Source organism: Thamnophis elegans, chromosome 4 (genome assembly GCF_009769535.1).
Source record: "Thamnophis elegans isolate rThaEle1 chromosome 4, rThaEle1.pri, whole genome shotgun sequence".
In the NCBI taxonomy this organism is placed as follows: domain Eukaryota; kingdom Metazoa; phylum Chordata; class Lepidosauria; order Squamata; family Colubridae; genus Thamnophis; species Thamnophis elegans.
In genome coordinates this window covers 92,998,917-93,018,418 of record NC_045544.1, presented here as the reverse complement: position 1 = coordinate 93,018,418, position 19,502 = coordinate 92,998,917, and the positions used below count along the sequence as shown (strand labels likewise).

Sequence of the window (19,502 nt, the reverse complement as noted above, 5' to 3'; positions counted from 1 at the left end):
TTAATAAGAATGTATTGGTTTTCTGACACTTCCTGTATGTGTGTTTTCAAAACTGATATACCACAGGACAACAGAATTCATAATTATACAGCAGCACATAAAATGTGTGTGGCTTTTTTATTTGTGAGATCTGCATCCTTGTTTTAAAATTACCATAAATACGTCAGAAAGCTTCTAGGTTCCATTTCAGCCCTTCTGGCCTAAGAATATTTCTTTCTTATCCTCTTACCTTCATACTCAAATCTACTTCTCAAACTGTGCATTTCTACTACGTATGCTTTCTTTGTTTATCCTTCCATTCGGCTGATTTGTAGAGTGACAATTAATTGCTTTCTTAAACTGGTACTTAATCTTAAAATCATACTCTATAAGAAGGGAGCTGAGAATCATCAGTCCTCAGTGCAGAAATCCAACGCCATAACATCCCTGACAGGTGGCCATTCATCTTCTGTTTAAGCATCTCCAACAAAGGAGACTTCATAATCTCAGTAGGCAATGTGTTTTATATACAGCACAAGTTTGAAAGTTCGGAAGACTAAACCTCTGGTCCCGGTGACCAACCCAGATTGGTTGTTGTTTCATTTCTTTCCATCAATCTAAAATTCATAATGTCCATGTCCAGTCTGAAAATGGCCCATAGGAGGCAATCCTGATTATTCTAATCCATTATGAAATATTTTCTGATTCTTGCCAAAATATACTTCCTTATAATCTTTTGACATTTTCTGCCCTATTCTGCCTGCATCCTATAGTTGAAGTTCCCTATCTTCCCATCCTTTTTCCAACTGTGTGTCTTTCCAACAGATGTACCAGTGGTGGTATTCAGCCAGTTCGGGCAAACAGGTAGTGGCGATTTACAGGTGGGCCTGCTTGCCCACCCCAGCTCTACGCTGTCCTGTTTAGCCACATTTTCTAAGCCGCGTGCATGCGTGCAATCCACATGCATGCGTAAAGCACATGTGCAGAATTGGCTGCATGCATGCAAAGAAGGCACACATGCTCACGAAGCAAGAGTGTGTGCGCCCGCGCACTCACAGCTTCGGTGCACAGCAAACCGGTGGTAAAATTATGTGAAACCTACCTCTGAGATGTACCTTTAACTAATTTACCTTTGCTACAAATTGGGAAGTACTGGTGCAAACAAGTAACCTATAACATCTTTTACATCATGTTCAATTGCTACTTTGCTACTTGATTTATTTCACCATTGCCTGTTCTTGTTTTATTTTTTAAATGTAATATTTTCCACCTATGTTCATCAACCCATTTTAAACAAATTAATGCTGTTCCAAAGATGTGTATTCCTGAATTTGAGGTGATTATCTTATTTTTCAGAGTATAAGAGGCACCTTTCCTCCCTCTAAAAGAGCGTGGAAATGTTGGTGCGTCTTATATACTGAATGCAGCCGTTTTTGGCCTCCCGAAGTCCTGCCCCTGCATCCCATTTTTGCCAAAAACTGAGGTGTTTTAGCCTTCCCCCAGCCCCCAGAAGCACTCTGCGGGCTACAACAAGGCTGTGGGAAGGCAAAAATGCCCCCGTTTTTGTGAAAAATGGCTGATTTTCTGCCTGTTTTTCACAAAAATGGGGGCATTTTTGCCCTGCTGAAGACTGCAGAGTGCCCCTGGAGGCCGGGGAGGCAAAAACTTTTTTCTTACTTACCTCTTCGAAATCTTGGTGTGTCTTATACCCCGGTGCATCTTATAGTCTGAAAAATATGGTAAGTGGAGTGTGTGAATGTTTTGGCTTTCCATGCTTCTGTTAAATCCAGGGGGCAGCATCCAAAGGGAACCCTTCCCCAAGGTGGCGCAGTGGTTAAATGCAGCACTGCAGGCTACTGCTAGATCAGCAGGTCAGCGGTTCAAATCTCACCGGCTCAGGGTTGACTCAGCCTTCCATCCTTCCGAGGTGGGTAAAATGAGGACCCAGATTGTTGGGGGCAATATGCTGACTCTCTGTAAACCGCTTAGAGAGGCCTGAAAGGCCTATGAAGCGGTATATAAGTCTACTGCTATTGCTATTGCTATTTTCAGATTGCGAAGCATGGAGAACCTGTAGACTTCAGAATGATGTTTAATAGAAAAGTGTCATTCACCCCTCCCCCCCCACAAACAATAAAGCAAGCTAAAAACTACCACAGAGAAAACTTCAAAAGAATAGAAAAACAATCACATCTGGAGGAGGAGAAATCTCAGCAAGTAATTAAAATAAACTGCCTCCTATTGTGCCCCAGCTGTCTCAAAATAGGAACTCATACTTGTTAGAATTAGTGTCTTTACTCTGGCTTTCTGCATTCTTATTATGTTTCTGCATTCAGCAGCTGAATTGTTTGAGAAAGTTAATTTTGTTTTCTTATTACAGTGACCAATCTCTTAAATATGTGCTGCTCGAGCATATTAACTGGTGGAGGAACCAATATAGAATATGGTTTGCATTCTCTCTTTGAAGCTAAAGGGAATATTATGGTAGGTTACAGAACATGTTAAAAATAGTAACAGATTTTGACATCAAGAAAATGTTTGAATAACTAATTGTAAAATAGTCTCACTTGCCATTAATAAGATTTTTCTTTCTTTAGTGCAGCTTCCGAATAATTTCTAATATGATGTTTTATTTTAAAAACACATATCCAGTTTTTCTTTAAGGGAAAAAAACCCTATGGCTACAACTGTCTAGTAACTAATAAAATATCTTGTATTTTATGTTCACTCAAAAATACATTCTAATTCCATTCCAACTGTTCAGAGGAAAGCAACTTAAACAAGAAACAACCTAGGTCCATGATGGCAAACCTATGTCACGCGTGCCACAGGTGGCACACGGAGCCCTCTCTGCAGGAATGCAAGGCATCGCCCCAGCGCAGCTCCACCATGCATTCACAGCACCTCCCATCAGCTGCTGATTTTTGGGTCTCTGTGCACATGCAAGAGATGTGCACTTGCGCAGGGAGAGCGCAGTGCCCCCCGCACCCCATTTTTGGCCCCAGGAGGCTTCAGGGAGGCCTGCTAGGCTCAAAATGGGGTGCAGGATTTTTTTCACATGTGTGGTTTTGGGGAGTCAGCTACACATACATAGGGGGACAGGATGCATGGGGGGGCTGAGCGTGCATTGCATTATGGGTGTGGGCACACGCACACATGCTATTTGCACACGAGGACAAAAAGGTTATCCATCACTGACCTAGGTCAACAAATCACTGCATGAACAAGTCCACAAGAACTCTGCATTTTAAAATGTAACATATGATAGGCACAGTGACGTGCGGTGAGGTTTATGGTTGGTGAGGCACTGACACAGTGGTGGGTTTCAAATTTTTTTTAGACTTGTGGACTTCAACTCCCAGAATTCCACAGCCAGGCATGCTCAGTTCCGATTTAAAGCGACAGCATTTGTTTTTCTCCTTTGCAAAAAAGTTTCCTTCATTCTTTTTCTTCTCCCTACCCCTCCTCCCTCCCTCTCTCCCCCCTATCTCAAACAGACACATGGACATAGAGAAGTTGGATTGGACTATCTCTCCTACCCCCTTCCCTCTCTCACTCACTCTCTCTCAAACAAACACAAACACAGAAGTTGGATTGGATATATTTTCCAATGGCTTGAAAGCAGCTCCTCTGCCATACCCACCCCCCCCCCCATTCCCCTGCTGCCTTCCCCAAACACTTCCACCATTGCAAATGCAGCCTGCTGTCTGGGTGGGAAATGCCTGAAATGCAATAAATCCCACCCACCCACTCATCTCCTGCTTGCAGACTAGGGTGAGAGAAGAGGCAGAGAAGCCAGAGGGGAGCCAATCCGAGCCTTTGATTGCAGGCGGAGCCACGTTGCCTTTTCAAACTTGTAATCAGTGAAGCTGGGCTTATATAGTTTTATCCAGCTGTGTGTGTGTGTGTGTGTGTGTGTGTGTGTGTGTGTTTGTGTTTGAAAAGGCAATGTAGCTCTGCCTACACTTGGGGAGGGATCTACACTTGAGGATGAAATTTGAATTCCTCCCCCTCCCTCCGACCCACATGTACCTTTTCCAGCTGTTTCAGAGAGGATTTCAACTCTGCTCTTGCCTGAAATTTTTAGGCTTTTAACCCTTGCTTAACTCTGCCCAGATGATCATAAAACGCCTAAAGTCAGACTAGATGAGGTATGTTGTTCTCCTGCCTCCTCTTGTAGAGGGTGCTTTTTAGAGGCTTTTTTAAACAGTTAAGCAGAGTCATCCACGGTGACTCTGGCAGCAACTAGCTCAGTCTGACTCAGCTCTTGTCTTTTTCCTTTTACATTTTTTTTCTTTTCATGATGATGGTGATGAGGTTCTGCCTCCCCTGACTGCACGCCCCTTGATAGGCAAAGGAAATAGGAAAATTGGAAATGTATTAAAATAATTGTTACAAGAATCAGTGCAGTTCTAATAATTACAAATCACATACAATTCTGATTTGCTTTGTCTCTGTTAATATTGCAGGCTGCTCTGGAAATGCTTCTTCTTTTGAAACCAAAAAGAGCAAAATCACACCCTCTAGCCAATTACCATTATGCCGGTAAGTAGTAAAATAGAGAGCCTGCCAATTCCTCATGGGAGCATCTATCAGGGCAGGTGCTATTGGCTGAGCACAGTGAAAAAAAGTCACTCATTTGACAGAAAAAAATATAATGGTTCTTACCTGTTCACTTACTTCAGGTTCTGACCAGTGGACACCCTTTGAAAGAAAATTGTTCAGTAAAGCACTGGCAACATATGGCAAAGATTTCATTTTTGTGCAGAAAATGGTGAGCTATTCCTCTTGTTTTCATGATCTTCTGGATACCACTTATTATGCATCTGTTAGGCTAATTCTGTGGGCATAGTTTTTAAGTGAAAGTTTGTATGCTTAGACTTAGACGAAATCCCAACTGTAAGAATTTGTTCTTATTTTTAAAACACTTGACAATTTGACCATGAATTAATTCCCTGAATTGGAGTGAAAAATTTTCTGTCTGTCTGTCTATCTCATCTCTACATACCTACCTACCTACCTACCTACCTACCTACCTACCTACCTACCTACCTACCTACCTCTCAGATTGTGAAGATTTGGGTTGTAGTCCCTTGCTCAGTTTTTAAATCCGCTCTTTGATTTCCAACAATTTATTCTCTGTCAGAGTTTAGTCTGTTTCAAAAGAGGAACCATAAAAAATGGTTTAACCCTTTAGTCATGCATGTAACTTGTTAGTAAGATCCAAAACCAAAGTTTAAATTTTTGATACTGTTTCAAAGTTTTGAAATTGTGATTGAGTATACAGTACTAATGAATATATCTGAGAAAGTTTTATAGTGTGTGTGCTACATGTTTATGTTGTATGTTATCTGGCAATGTGCTAATGCAGAATCTGAATTATTGTATGATTGTAGGTGAAGTCTAAGACAGTCGCCCAGTGTGTTGAATACTATTATACGTGGAAGAAAATCATGCATTTAGGACGACGGCACAGAACTCGGCAGGCGGAAGTAAAAACTGAATGCCCAGTAAGCCTCACTTCCCTTAGTTTTGAAGTACATAAAATTATTATTCAGATATTTATATTTTTATATTTGATTATTACTTCTCTCATGTGAGAAGAAACATTTTAGTAAGATAGTTATACATATGCTGTAACACGGTCCATGCTACAAGAATGTGTGTTGTTTTATCCTAAAATAATTGATTGCAGTTCTTAGCAAACACCACAAGTAGTAAACAAGAGTATTTCTGGGTATAGAAATTGGTGTTAGTGCTTCTAGTTTGGAATTCCCAACATTTTCTTGGGAGATCCATATTTGTACGATAAACTGCCATATATCCGGAAGGAACTGGAACTTCTAGTTTTAAAGAATCACGAAGCAACTGATAATCAAATAATTCTACTTAAGAGCCATTGCTAGTCAGAATAATATTAATATATATGGATAAGGAATTGAACTTCCTATAAAGCAGCTTACCTTGATTTTTCCAGTGCAGAGAAGTTGCCTTTCTATATAATATAGAACAGTTTCAGAGCAATAAGAGGAACTAGTTAGTTATTCTGAATAATATATTCTGTAAGGAATAATGATGTCAATCAATTTTCTCTCCAATTAAATATGGTTTTGGAACCTGTCTCACACCTTCAAAACAGATTTTTAAAAAACAGAGCTGGAGAAGATGTGTCTTTATTTAGTAATTAATAATATTAGATCTACCTATTGATCTTGAAATGAAGAACGGGTAGCTCTCGACTTTGGGCCCACAATTGAACCCAAAATTTCTGTTGCTAAAAAAGACAGTTGTTAAGTGAGTTTTACAACTTTTCTTGCTACAGTTGTTAAAGGAATCACTGCAGTTAATCACTGTTAAGTGAATCTGGATTCCCCATGGGACTTTGATTGTAAGAAGGTCACAAAGGTTGATCACATGACCCCAGGACACTGCAGCCATTGCACAATAATAAATGTTTTTTCTATCTATTTGATAAGCTCTAGCATGGATACATTCTTTAATAGCAGCCAGGGACTCTGGATGGCATACATTATGAAACATAAAACAATAAAATAATTACATCAATACAAAATAAATATACAAGGATTCCAAGTAAGACTTTTGCAATAGAATAGAATATAATAACAGAGTTGGAAGGGACCTTGGAGGTCTTCTATCCAACCCCCTGCCTAGGCAGGAAACCCTACACCACTTCAGAGAAATGGTTATCCAACATCTTCTTAAAAACTTCCAGTTTTGGAGCATTCACAACTTCTGGATGCCCTAACATTGGACGTTTTTAACATGTTGGATAACCATTTGTAATCCTTGTATATTTATTTTGTATTGATGTAATTATTTTATTGTTTTATGTTTTGATCACATGACCATGGGGATACTACAAAGGTCGTAAATGTGAAAAATGGTCACAAGTCACTTAATTTCGAACAGTCACTAAAACAAACTGGTAAATCAAGGATTATCTGTAGGTACATATGAGTTACTTCAATCCTTCTTTAACATCTCTATATATAGGCAGTTAAAGTTTCTCCACTATCATCTAGCATGTCTTTGAATTTTAGACAAGTGGTGAAGATGAGGAAATGGAAGCTGAAGAGCAAACTGAGGAAGAAAAAGCATCTGTAAAAGAAGAAGATACAGAAATTCAAAATTCCCCTGACCCACCGTCTATTGCTGTTGCATCACCCATTAACTCTCCCTCTCTGCCAGGCCTTGGGCTACCTGCGACCTCTTTTATCTGTGAAATGCCAGACTGTGGGGCTGTAAGTGTAATTGTTAATACAGTAATACACACATAAGGTCATAAACTAAAAAGACCCGTAAGTAGAAAAGAATCAACTGTGGCTAAACAAAGCAGTGATAGTACAAAATAGTAATAGGTACCTTGGATGCAATCCCAAAACATCTGGAGTACCATAGGCATTGACAAAATTGCCATCAGTCAATTGCAAAAGGCAGTTTTTCTTGGACCAGCTTACAATCTGCAGTGATAAATTTAACACCATCAAATAACAACACCTGCCTATCCCTTGGGAAGGACTTGATAGGTGGATAAAATTGCCAACTCCAGGCTAAGCATCTGGTGGACTGCAACCAATCATATTACAAATATGTTAATACACATATGCAGAAGTGTGTGGTTACAGATAAAGCTAAACTGTGCAGTTCTCTAACTTCACAGTGTGCATTCAGTAATTGATGTTGGATGCAAAATCTCTTACATTGATGCCCAGAGTGGCATAGACCTTAAGATATCAGATGCAAAACACCAGAGACCTAGGTTCAAGTCCACCCTCACCCATGAAAACATATTGGGAGTCTTTGAGTCAGCCACATACACAGTCCAACTTGTATCAGATATTAAAGAAATAGACAGATAAAATAATTTTAAAAAGGATGCCAAAGGAGGGACAAAATAAAATGTGAATGACAAAAATTAAAATAAATGTTTAATTATTTTAAATAATTAAATTGAATTGTTGAATTGTCCCACAGAAGTTGTCCTGAGACAAGTTGGCCATGTTGAGTTTTCTCACGGTCAGTTGACCCTGGCGAGTTGGCTGCTGCAAATTTGCCATGGTGAGTTGACTGTGACAAGTTGGCCAAGGCAAGTAGGCTAAGAGAGAGTTCTCTCTCATCAACTGCTCTGTTCTTCCTTCTTTCCTCCAAAGTTGAATGTGGCTCCAAGCAACTAAAAAAAGTTGCATATGATTGGTTTAGCCTATGCCTGGGATTAACCTTACGAATAATAAAAGTAAAGTAAAACTTGGATCTCTTCTGTCATGGATATTAGTTTAGAAATTTTCACAAATATGTTCCTGAAGCCCAAGAGTTATTGTAAAGACACCGTTGGCCATTTGGCTTGACGAAGGTGTGAATGGTTGATCTCTCTAGATATGTGGTTTTGATCATAGCTGTTAGCCAAGATAGCTAAATGACAATCTGTTCAAAAGCTGTGCTGAGGATGCATGGTGAAGCTGTCTTCAGGCATATAACTGGCCAGTCAGAAATAAAAAAGTTCAAAACAAATTATCTTGTTATATAGTGGTAAAATATAATGTAATAAAATATAATATAATGCAATACAATTTACACGGTCAAATTAAGAAAACAGGCAAGATACCATTTGAAGAACTCTGGCACATTGTTACAGATTTTTTTTTTAACTTTAATTCAGAAAACCCATTTTTGTTTTATTTGCCCTCTAGGTCTTTACTTCCAGACAAGCCCTGAATGGCCATGCACGTATTCATGGTGGTACAAATCCTGTGGTCAAAAACCGCTGTGGTGGCTCTAGCACAAAACAAAAGTCGAATTCTCAGAATGACTACTGCTCTGTCAAGAGTTCCCCAGCTCATAGCACAACAAGTGGTGAGACAGATCCACCTACAATTTTCCCCTGTAAAGAATGTGGCAAGTAAGTAAAGATATCTACACAGAAACTAGAATCTGTGATGCTCTATGTAGAAAACTCAGTGGAAAACACTCCCCAGCAAAGTAAGGAAGTTGCCTTAATGAATAAGAGTAATTCTAATGCAGCCTTAACCAGTGTGGTACCCAATCATACTTGCTGGGAACTCTGGGAATTGTACTCCTAAAATATACAAAGGGCAATAAGGATGCAGAAGATTGTTCCAAATCACTGTATAATAGAGTGGTAAAATATAATGTGTAGAATTTAGACAGTGTTAAGGTGTCATAAACCAAACCTAACCCTCTTTTGGCTTGAGGTAGAGGTGGAATTCATACTGTATATCATGTGGTTTTAGCTTAACATAACATGTCAATCCAGCCAATGTTTACAAACCACAATTTTTATTTACTGCATACCACAGATTTGCTCAGGATTATGTTACTTTAACCATTTTTGCATCTAGCTTTTGGGGAGGAAAACAAGGGGGGGAAAATCTGCCTCTGCCTCCCAGCAATTTGCTTCCTTACAGCAAACAGTACATACGATATACACTGTGGTGTTACATTTCAGACTATGCTTGTACAGATGCTGTTAAAATTAATGTCGCTTTCTGGAAGTATACATTAGTCTCTGCTATTTAAAAGAAGATACTAGCACTGGGCCTCCTTCAGTTCAAGCATTTATTTTAAGAAGTTTATTCATTTTGTTAAGTTGCCTAGAATAATAAAGCAGGCTTTAAAAAATAAGTCTAATAATTTGGACATTCTATAGGCATTTATAGTTATTGACTTGCTCCTTGCAGCAAACAGCAAACAGCCTGTTTCAGTTTAGCCTGATTAGAAAAAAAAATCTGCCTCTTCCACCCAGCAGTTTGCCTCCTTGCAACAAACAGCAAGTTTCACTTTCAGTTTCAGCAGGGCCTTGAAGATTCAGCTTTTTCAGGCTGCAGAGATTGCCATAGCCTATTGCTGCCTCTGCAAGCCCCATTTTCCCCATTTGCTGCAAGGAGGTAAATTGCTGAGAGGCAGAAGCCAAAGGATGGGGGCCGATGGGTGGGCGGGGCTACATTCAGTGTATAAGATGCAACCAAATTTTCACTCTTTTAGGGGGGGGGGGAAAGGTGCATCTTATGCTACGAAAAATACGGTGTGTGTGTGTGTATTCTTAACCATTTATGTCCCTTATAGAATCACTTCTCCCCCAAATAATAATTCCCATTGCTTAATTTGGAGGGGGGGGTTGTTTTGAAATAATTGTGAATTGAAATTGTTGCTGGTCTCTTTCAAAATCCCTAGGGAAGTACTACTGATTAGGGATGTACATGAAACAAATGTTTTGAAGTTGAACAAGACAGTCCATGCGTTCTTGCTTATGGTAGCCTGTAACATCTCAAGAACATGCTTCTCTGCCACCCTGTTAAATCATTCTCTGTAATGCACGTAGTCCTTGAGTTATGAATGTAATGGAGTCTGCCCATTCCATTCGTAACCCGAAGATTTGTGGCAGTGAATCTCGTACCTTGAACGGGATCACTCCCTTCTTTCGCCCACGCATTTCGTTAATCGAATGCAAGGCTCATTAAGTGCACATGAAGTATTTCAGGGTATGGAAGGCCATGGAGTGGCCCACGCGCTCTACATGGGGCTGCCCCTGAAGAGTGTTCGGAGAGTACAGTTGGTCCAGAACACAACTGCGCGAGCGATACTGGGTGTACCTAGGTACACCCACGTTACACCTATCCTCCGTGAGCTCCACTGGCTTCCTATCAGTCTCCAGACACGCTTCAAGGTGCTGGTTATCACTTTTAAAGCCCTACATGGCCTAGGACCTGGATATCTCCATGACCGCCTCCTGCAATATACATCCCAGCGCCCAATAAGATCGCACAGGGAGGGCCTTCTCTGGGTACCGTCGGCTATGCAGTGCCATCTGGCGGTTCCTCGGGGGAGAGCCTTCTCTGTTGCTGCCCCGGCCCTTTGGAACGATCTCCCCCCTGAGATCCGGACCGTCCCCACTCTCTTGGCTTTCCGTAAGTCTGTTAAGACCTGGCTGTTCCGGCAGGCCTGGGGCTGTTGATCTTGATTGAACTCCAGCCCCATTAAAACTGAGTGTGCGTTGTGTTTTGTTTTTTAAGTCTCTGTCTTGTATTTTTAAATCTTTTTTTAATATTTTTAAACTGCTTTTATGTAAGCCGCCCGGAGTCCTTCGGGATTGGGCGGCATACAAATCTATTAAAATTACAAATTACACTGAAATACCTCACAATTACTCCTTCCCCCCCGCCATGCCGGATCACTTACCTTGTGAAGATCTAGCAAGCAGTCTCCTCTCTAGCCTCTCATCTGTGTGCGCCCCTCTGCAGTTTTATTTGGGCCTCCGCAGGCCTTGCCAGCAGGTTGTCAGATGAAATGGAGCTTCTGAGGGGTGGATCCACCCCTCAGAAACTCCGTTCAGGCATCCAGAGAACTCCCCCAGCCCATTGCAGGCCAAAATGGAGCTTCTGGATCCAGCCCCTGGATCTGCCCCTCAGAAACTCCATTTCGGCTGGCTGTGTACAGGATGAATGTTGCAGCGCCTCTGTGGTTGTTCGTGAGGATGAACAACTACCATGGTGCTGCATGATTCATAATTTAGGAACTTGCTCACAAATGCTAGGGGCCGCTTATTGCGTAACTTCAAATGTTTGATAAGGGAATGCTTATAATCGGGAATTACCTGTATCTGATCAGCAGTGAAGGATCAGCCTCTTCTTTCTCAGAGATGTAATTCTTGGAGAAAATGTAATATACCTCTGTAATTTATATAGATTCCCTTTTGTCCCCTCCCTTTTCATATTGTATAGGATATTTTTCAAAATCAAAAGCCGCAATGCTCATATGAAGACCCACCGCCAGCAGGAAGAACAACAGAGGCAGAAAGCTCAGAAGGCTGCCGTTGCAGCCGAAATGGCAGCCACAATTGCAAGGACTGCTGAATCACCAGGGCACAGCTTGATCCCCCTGGATCATTTAGACTTGATAAAGCAAGTCGAACAGGGAGACGAACTTGGCAACGATGTTGTACAGGAACTGGGTGAAGTAATTGACAGTGATGAAGTGATGAACCCCAGCATCTTATTGGTTGAAGGAGAATCAGAGTTGCTTCAGGATGATGTTGAACTGTAGACAAAATGAGCCACGTCTGTAACATTACTGATACCAGTTGAAATCAGTTTCCTCCAGTGAAAAGGCTATATTTCTTACTTCCCTTTTATTTTAAACTGTTTCTATAGCTGAATTCTTTTAAATCCAGAACTGGCCGAACACATCTGTCTTGTGATATTCTTTCTTTTGTTTTCTTTTTTAAAAGTGGAGGGGAATTGTTGCATTCTAAAGGAATCTTGTGTAATATATTGGAATCAAATATTCTGAAAAATCCATATATCTTAAAACTTTTAAAAGAAACATCATATTCTTTCAATTCCTCAGGAGACTTTCTTTTGTTCACATTTGTTAATTCTGGCTTCAAAAAAGCCTGCAATAGGACCGTGAGACGGCAAAAACAAGTCAGTGATACCTGCATCTTCAATCCAAGATGGACATGGAATAACTTGTTTGTATCTGGCGATTTTGGACTAGGGCAACAGCAATGTAATATGGTCCTTCTCCTTGGGCCTATAATCAAGATAATCCAATTCAATTATTTACTCTCACACCAAACGTTTGACACCAAATGAAAATTCTGAGGAGATCTTGATTGCCTTTCCTAACAAGATTTTAATGGATGTTCTGTTTGCTTGAACACAGGCTGATTAATAGCAATATATCCTGTTCTGCTTTACTTGGTTCTGAAAGGAAGAAACAACCATGAAATCAGAAAGAATGACTAGATTATAGGTGTCAGACTAGATCCTGTCGTGGGCCGCATCGGGATTTTGTTTGTCCTTGGGGCACCGGGAAGTGCATGGCCTGCTTGTTGTGGCTAGCTGGGTGGGCATAGCCATGCCTAAGGCAGCAGAGGCCGGTCCCTCACTGTCTCTGTGACAGCAGTCAACTCCACATCCTATCGTTGGCCGGATCTCGCCCACAGGCCACGTGTTTGACACCTCTGGACTAGAACATTCCTCCCAGCAAAAGTTTTTATTATCACCAAATTTAATATGTATACAATTGTTTCTTTTGAAGAATTTCCATAGTCATAATCCATACTTCTGGGCTTCCAATTTAGGAGATTCAGAAGGAACAGCATCACTGAATGTGGGAATATCTAAGAGATTATAGATAGATTTTTGATTTTAGAGTGACAGAATGGCTGAAGTCAACTCACCACCTTTTCATATAAGATTCCTGAATTGAATGTAAATTAATAATTGATGTAGTGAAGTATAGGCAATTTGTACAGTAAACCAGTTACTAAAAAGGTGTCTTTGAAAGTATAGGTACAATATGCTATATTTAGCTTCACAGCAATGTTTTCCTGAAAAGGGGCAAGTCAAAAGTTTTCTCACAGAAAAACGAGGAGAAAAATGTCCTCCTCCAAATACATACATACATACATACATACATACATACATACATATATATATATATATATATATATATATAATTAAATTATGTGGCTACTGTGTCTCAGTGGCTGCAGAATGTACATATGCAGTTCTACGCAGACTTTGATGCAGTTCCATTCACTTTTGTAAATTGAATTATATATCATCATGAAAGTGTGCGCATAACCTAGATGGAACCATGCAGGTTTTGGTGATTGCCAAAGAGTTTAAAACTGCCAATATAATTTGTTCACGAGTTTAGTGTAAATGTATTGAACACTGTACATTTTATGCCTGCCAATTGTCTTTTATAGACTCACAGGTTTGAAACTAAAAATAACTCGAACCAGTTCCCTCGCTGCCGCGTGGGCGCCGCCATTTTGGATTTAAGTGACTGTGTATGCGCAGTTCTCTGTAAATTGTTCTGTGCATGCATGCAGAACAATTTACAGAGAACTGTGCACACGTGTGCATGTTGTGCACGGGTTGCGAACCAGCAGTAACACCAGCAGCTACCCACCCCTGGGTGGTAGGCACACTGGTGCGCTTATGCCACACCCCTTACAGACCTCTTAGGAATGGAATGAGGTCAACAGTAGACAGTCTTAGGTTAAAGTTTGGAAGACCTACATTGTTTTATGTGTTAAGCTTCTCATTTTAATTATACAATTAAAATGCATAGCCATAATTAATGTTCTAACAGTTTTCACTTTAATAACTATTTTGAAATTCAGATTTCTTTCCATTTTGTTTTTATGTTGCTATTTTAGCAATACACGAGGCTGCAAATTTAAGTACAAATTTAATCTCATCCAGTACAGTAATTGTGGTTGTTTCTTCCCTTTCCTGATTTTGTTACATTAGTTTTTAATATACACAGAGTAGTGTTTTATGATAATCTTGTGCTAAACCAATAATGATCAAAATCTTCCCCAACTCTTCCTTTCCTGTTGTGTTTGAGAATGATTAGATGGATCAGTATGGTCAGGTTTGGAATATCCTAGCTAAGCAACTCTTTCAACATCAGGAGTGGGTTCAGTTTTTAATATAATTCTCTAGCATAATTTATCAGTGAATAAAGAGTTCAAAATTATATGTCAGCATAAAATTATTCTGTTTGCATAATCATGGATATTTTCTTGGGAGCCAGATCTTAGTATTTGATAATTTAATAGTCTTAAAGATACCTTTTGTGAAAGTCAATTTTATGTGGCCAAATCTAACGTTCCTACTCTTCAAAGCTTTGCTAACCATGGCTATCCATAATTGTTCTATTTGTGATAATTACTGTGTTCAAATCAGTTCTGTGCCCAATTATAGATTACACGCACCACATGAAAAGTAGCCAAGTTGAAATTATCCGTAATACCAAGTTTCCTTTCACTAGTCAGTAGGATATAAAGTGCAAGCAATCTGATGGGTTTCTTTCCAGTGGTGGGATTCAGCCAGTTCGCATTACTTCAGTAGAATCTGTTCTTAGCTTTTTGAGCAGTTTGGTGAACTGGTTGTTTGAAGAAATCATTAGGGCAGAAAACTGGTTGTTAAATTATTTGAATCCCACCACTGGTTTCTTCTTCTGATGTGTATTGAATCTTTAACAAAGAAATTGAAGAGAGTTGATTAATATGATTCATTGTGTAGTTGAGCAAATCTTCATATTGGTTTTGGCTTTTTTTCCCTTTTCCTTTTAACCTATCGAGGCTTTCCCAAGGACCAGGGATTGGCAGATGTGGATGGTTGATAGTGGTAAAGGCCCAGAGGTTGGGGATCTCTGTTAGAGACAGTTGTTATGTCTGGGGTGTGGCAGGTTTGAAACTAAAAATAAGCCCAATAACATTACCCAAGTTTGGGAGCACCTATATTGTGTTTATGTTCTAAGATTCTCATTTTAATTATATGACCAAAATACAAAGCCGCAATTAATGTTTTAACAGTTTTCACTTCGGTAATATTGAAATTCAGATTTCTTTCTGTCTTTTTGCCCATTTGTTTGAATTCTAAGGTCCCAAAGCTTTTTCATTTTCTATTACTTTCTTTTTTTTATGGTCCCATCAGTCCTTGCTTGCAGGCAAGCAAGTAAATGGTATTTTTTTCAGATCATTCATTGCCATTGTTGTTACTTTGTCATGAGGTTGTTTGTAGTTAACCTGTGCAGTCTTCTTGCAGCAGCTAAACAGGTGATCCATTGTTTCCTCAGTTTCTTTGCAGAAACAGGTTTTACTATCTGTTACTGTCTTCTCAACTCTGGCTTTCAATGCATTGTACTCTTGACCATTGCCAGATCTTATTATTATCTGCTTTGTCTGCTATTTTTAAAATATTATTATTATTATCAAATTTACTTGCCACCCATCTTGCAGTTCAAGGTGACTCCGAGTGGCAGTAAGATAAAATATACAAATATCTGACAATTATAAATATAAAAGCAGATTAAAATTACAAACATCAAAGCAAATTGAAAAACATGAGTTTGGAGAGGTGGGTTTGCCTGTCCTGTTGATGCATCAACCATCTTCAGGACCTCATGCCAGCTGGCATAGTCAGGTTTTAAGGCTTTTCCTTTATAGGCTTAAAGAAAAGAGGTGGATATTATCTCCTATGGCAAGATGTTCCAAAGAGCAGAGGCCATAACAGAAAAGGCTCTTCTGGATCCCACCAGCTGAAATTCATTGGCTGATGGATCTGCCATAGACCCAGCATGAGTGGGATAAACCAATCCCCCAAAATGGTTCTGCCCATTTTTTCACTTTGATAAAAGTGCAAAGCACACAATAGATAATTCCAAGCTGATCTATATTATTTTCATATAAAACTATAAGGCAAATTTTTTAACCTTCATTAAGAAGCCGGTCATTATCTTCATTAAGCATCAGGCCATTATTCATCTAAATAAAATTAGGTTTTAGTGTTCCACAAACTACGTCCATCAGATGAGGTGAGACTGTGTCTCAAAATTTTCATCCAGTGTGAAAATTATAGTCCAGCATACTTGGAGGCTCTTTCAAGATTTTATAAATTTCTAGGTTTCCTTAGAATAAGGCTCTAATATAAAATTGTTCCTGATTATTTCTTTAGATTTATAACCACACTAGTGCCATTGGATTGTATTCTTACAATGTACTGGAAGGTATTAGTAAAATTGACGGTATTGCAATTGATCTTTGGACTAATTCATGGTGAACCTGATAATGCATGGTTTCATTTTAAATTATATAAAGCAATTATTCTGGATATACAGAGATGTCATAAAATACATATTTTACCCTAAAGGAATCTCAAAAAATCCTTGAAAGTATATTGGTACTTCTATAAAAATGTTGTTGAGATATGCTTCAATATTTTGCCAGAAAGTCTGTGTGTGGGGAGGTTCTATTACTGAAATTTTGTGTTTATCACAGTAATTTCAGTAACAAATTAGTTAAAAAGTGCACATAACCTAAGAAAAAAGGAAAATATATTTTAATGAAAAAATCTTATTTTCAGAAGTATTTAACTGCTGATTGATTGTTACAAAAAGTTGTAAATTTCTGAGGTATAGTGTAGTGTAAAAATATTTGGTTTAAAAACATTTAGCATTTTTTATTATTTTGTTTTATAATAAAATGTTTGCCTGTTATGGCTTAATTACACCTGAGTTGCATGTGATTTAATTTCAGGATGTAATAGGGTCAGGTTTGCACTAAATTCTTAATTTCATAATATATTACATGGGAGGGGGCAATTTCCTTTTTCTCTGATGAGATAGAATGAAGCATGCATTGTACCTGGTACATAATTAAAAGCAAGTACTGTGTATAGATTATATAGCTTTTTTTTGACAGGCAATTGTAAAATCAAAGGGATTCTGTAAGAGTTTGCAGGGAGAAACAGTATTTTATACTTTTGATAAGAGATACTTTGTTTAAAAAATGTTCATGTGATGGAAAAAAATCTTTTAAATAAAAGAATCAGCATTTTGTTTTTTGGTTTCATATTTTCAAACTGCGGAATAGTGAAAATAAAGGAGTTAACACGGTACTTTTCTGAACCTGAACAGGATCAAATTTTGATATAAATAGGGGCAGTCCAAAAGAGAGTTTGAAGTTGGTTAGAAAAAGAATACGGTAATTCCCTACTGCATCCTTAGGGAGGAGACAATAGGCCAGAAACTCAGAAAATTATTAAATACTGTACACCAATCTAAGCCCTCTTCCCTCCAGTCGTGTGATTCAAATTCCAATACACACATACATAGTGAAGTATGGCCATTGTTGCTAAAGCAAACAAAAAGGATTCCAGAACCTATTTGTTACATCTTGCTCTTTGCCTTTTGCCAACAGAACTCACACTTGGGCTTCATTTACTATAGCTATATAGTAAACAATGCTATATTGTACAGCGAGAAGTCCTACAAAAACAATTTGATTCAAGGCCCCCATAATTTGGTTATTCCAGACTTAAAACCACACCCAAATGACCAAGCAGATCTTCAGGGAAAATCCCAAGCTCCCTCCAAATTTAACGTCACTTGGGGTGATTTAAGTCTAAAGGCTCTACTTTCCAGGAGAAGGGAAAGTAGCACCAACAAGGCAAAAATTGACCTTTCCTATAGTAATGTCTTTCACCTCTACCTTTTAATTATTCAAACAAAATAATGTGTAACCTTAATTGTGTTGTGCCTTCAATTATTGTGTCAGATTAAGGGTGACCATGAACTCCTGAACTGCTACTGATTTCAGCTCACTTGGGAGGAAGTTAAAATACCAAAGCACTATCAGCCTTGGGATTTCACTGCAGTGGTGGGTTCCAGATCAGTTGTAACGGGCCCGGCAGCATCCACATGGACGCACGCATGCATCTTAGCGCCTCTGCAAGCCTCTGCAACGCTCCAGCTGCTCAGCGGAGCATTGCACAGGTGCTGTATGTGCCATGCGCAGAAGCACCAAAGACTTAAAAGACCGATAAGGAGCTCAGGCGGGCGGGCGGGCCCTCCAGAGCACCGTACCGGAATGGTATCCGGTGCTCCGGGCAGGCTCCATTACCCCCGTACCAGGGTGTACCAACTGCAACCCACCACTGTTTCACTGCACTGGAGTGCAGTGGTTTGGACAGGGATGAAGCTGCATAGGAGAGAGGGCAGTGCAGCAGTTCAATGGTTCCTTTGAACCCAGCTTCAGCCAAAAGGGTCTCACATCCAATTATTTCTGAAGCAGAGCCCCAGATGACAACCATCACCCCATTTCCCCCATAGCCAATCGCTGCAGTCATGAAGCCCAAGTGAACTTATACCCTCTCCTCTTTGGCCCACTAGGTCTCAGTATATGCAACAAGTCATAAAAAAGAGAATATAGAATAATAGAGTTGGAAGGGACCTTGGAGGTCTTCTTGTCCAACCCCCTGCTTAGGCAGGAATTTCTACACCACTTCAGATGAAGTCAGCCATCTCATTCATTAATAGATCATGTGTATGTGTGGGTCAGGCTTATTACAAGCCAATCTTTTATTCAGAAGCAGCAGCAGCAGGAACCCAGGGTTACCAACCATCCAGTGATCTGGCTTCAGGGGCAAATACAAAGGACTAGATGGTAGGACAGTTGTCAGTCAACAATCCCATCTTTTTTTAACGCAGCCTACCAGACTGCTGCTGTAACTTCAACTGCCAATTGCACCCTCAATGTATATCGGTGGGTTGCTAGTGGTTTACTACCAGTTCACTCATGTTGGTGTGCTCGCATGCACGTGCAACACTTCTGCACATGCGCAAAAGCATCCAGGCAGGTGGGCAGAGCCTCCCACTGCCGCCACTACTGGTTCGGCTGAACCGGGCCGAACGAGGAGCAACCCACCTCAGTTCCTCACCTCTTTTCTCTCTGCATCCTACTTCCATCTACCCTCAAACTTCCAAGGCCAAGGAACCCAAACATTCTTCTACAAGCACCTCTCATAAACCACCTTACCAACTGATCTCAATTGTCGACAGATCTATACAGGATTATGTAACAGTTTTGGCCTGTGCACCTCAAAATGCTGTGTGTATTGGAATTAGTATATGTATATATGTATATATGTGTGTGTGTATGTATATACCGTATTTATCGGTGTATA

The 19,502-nt window shown here is 39.7% G+C and overlaps 1 protein-coding gene across 3 annotated transcripts in view; it reads left to right on the top strand.

Moving 5' to 3' along the window:
- TRERF1 (transcriptional regulating factor 1) overlaps window positions 1–17,376 on the top strand; it is a 92,265-nt gene extending 74,889 nt beyond the window's left edge. For all 3 annotated transcript variants that reach the window (XM_032216285.1, XM_032216284.1, XM_032216283.1), the window contains 7 exons: window positions 2,360–2,463; window positions 4,449–4,524; window positions 4,665–4,753; window positions 5,376–5,489; window positions 7,041–7,241; window positions 8,688–8,896; window positions 11,736–17,376. In XM_032216285.1, the coding sequence (XP_032072176.1) occupies window positions 2,360–2,463; window positions 4,449–4,524; window positions 4,665–4,753; window positions 5,376–5,489; window positions 7,041–7,241; window positions 8,688–8,896; window positions 11,736–12,057 (1,115 nt within the window). In that variant the 3' untranslated portion in view covers window positions 12,058–17,376. The remainder of the gene's footprint in view (window positions 1–2,359; window positions 2,464–4,448; window positions 4,525–4,664; window positions 4,754–5,375; window positions 5,490–7,040; window positions 7,242–8,687; window positions 8,897–11,735) is intronic.
- Window positions 17,377–19,502: the final 2,126 nt, after the last annotated feature.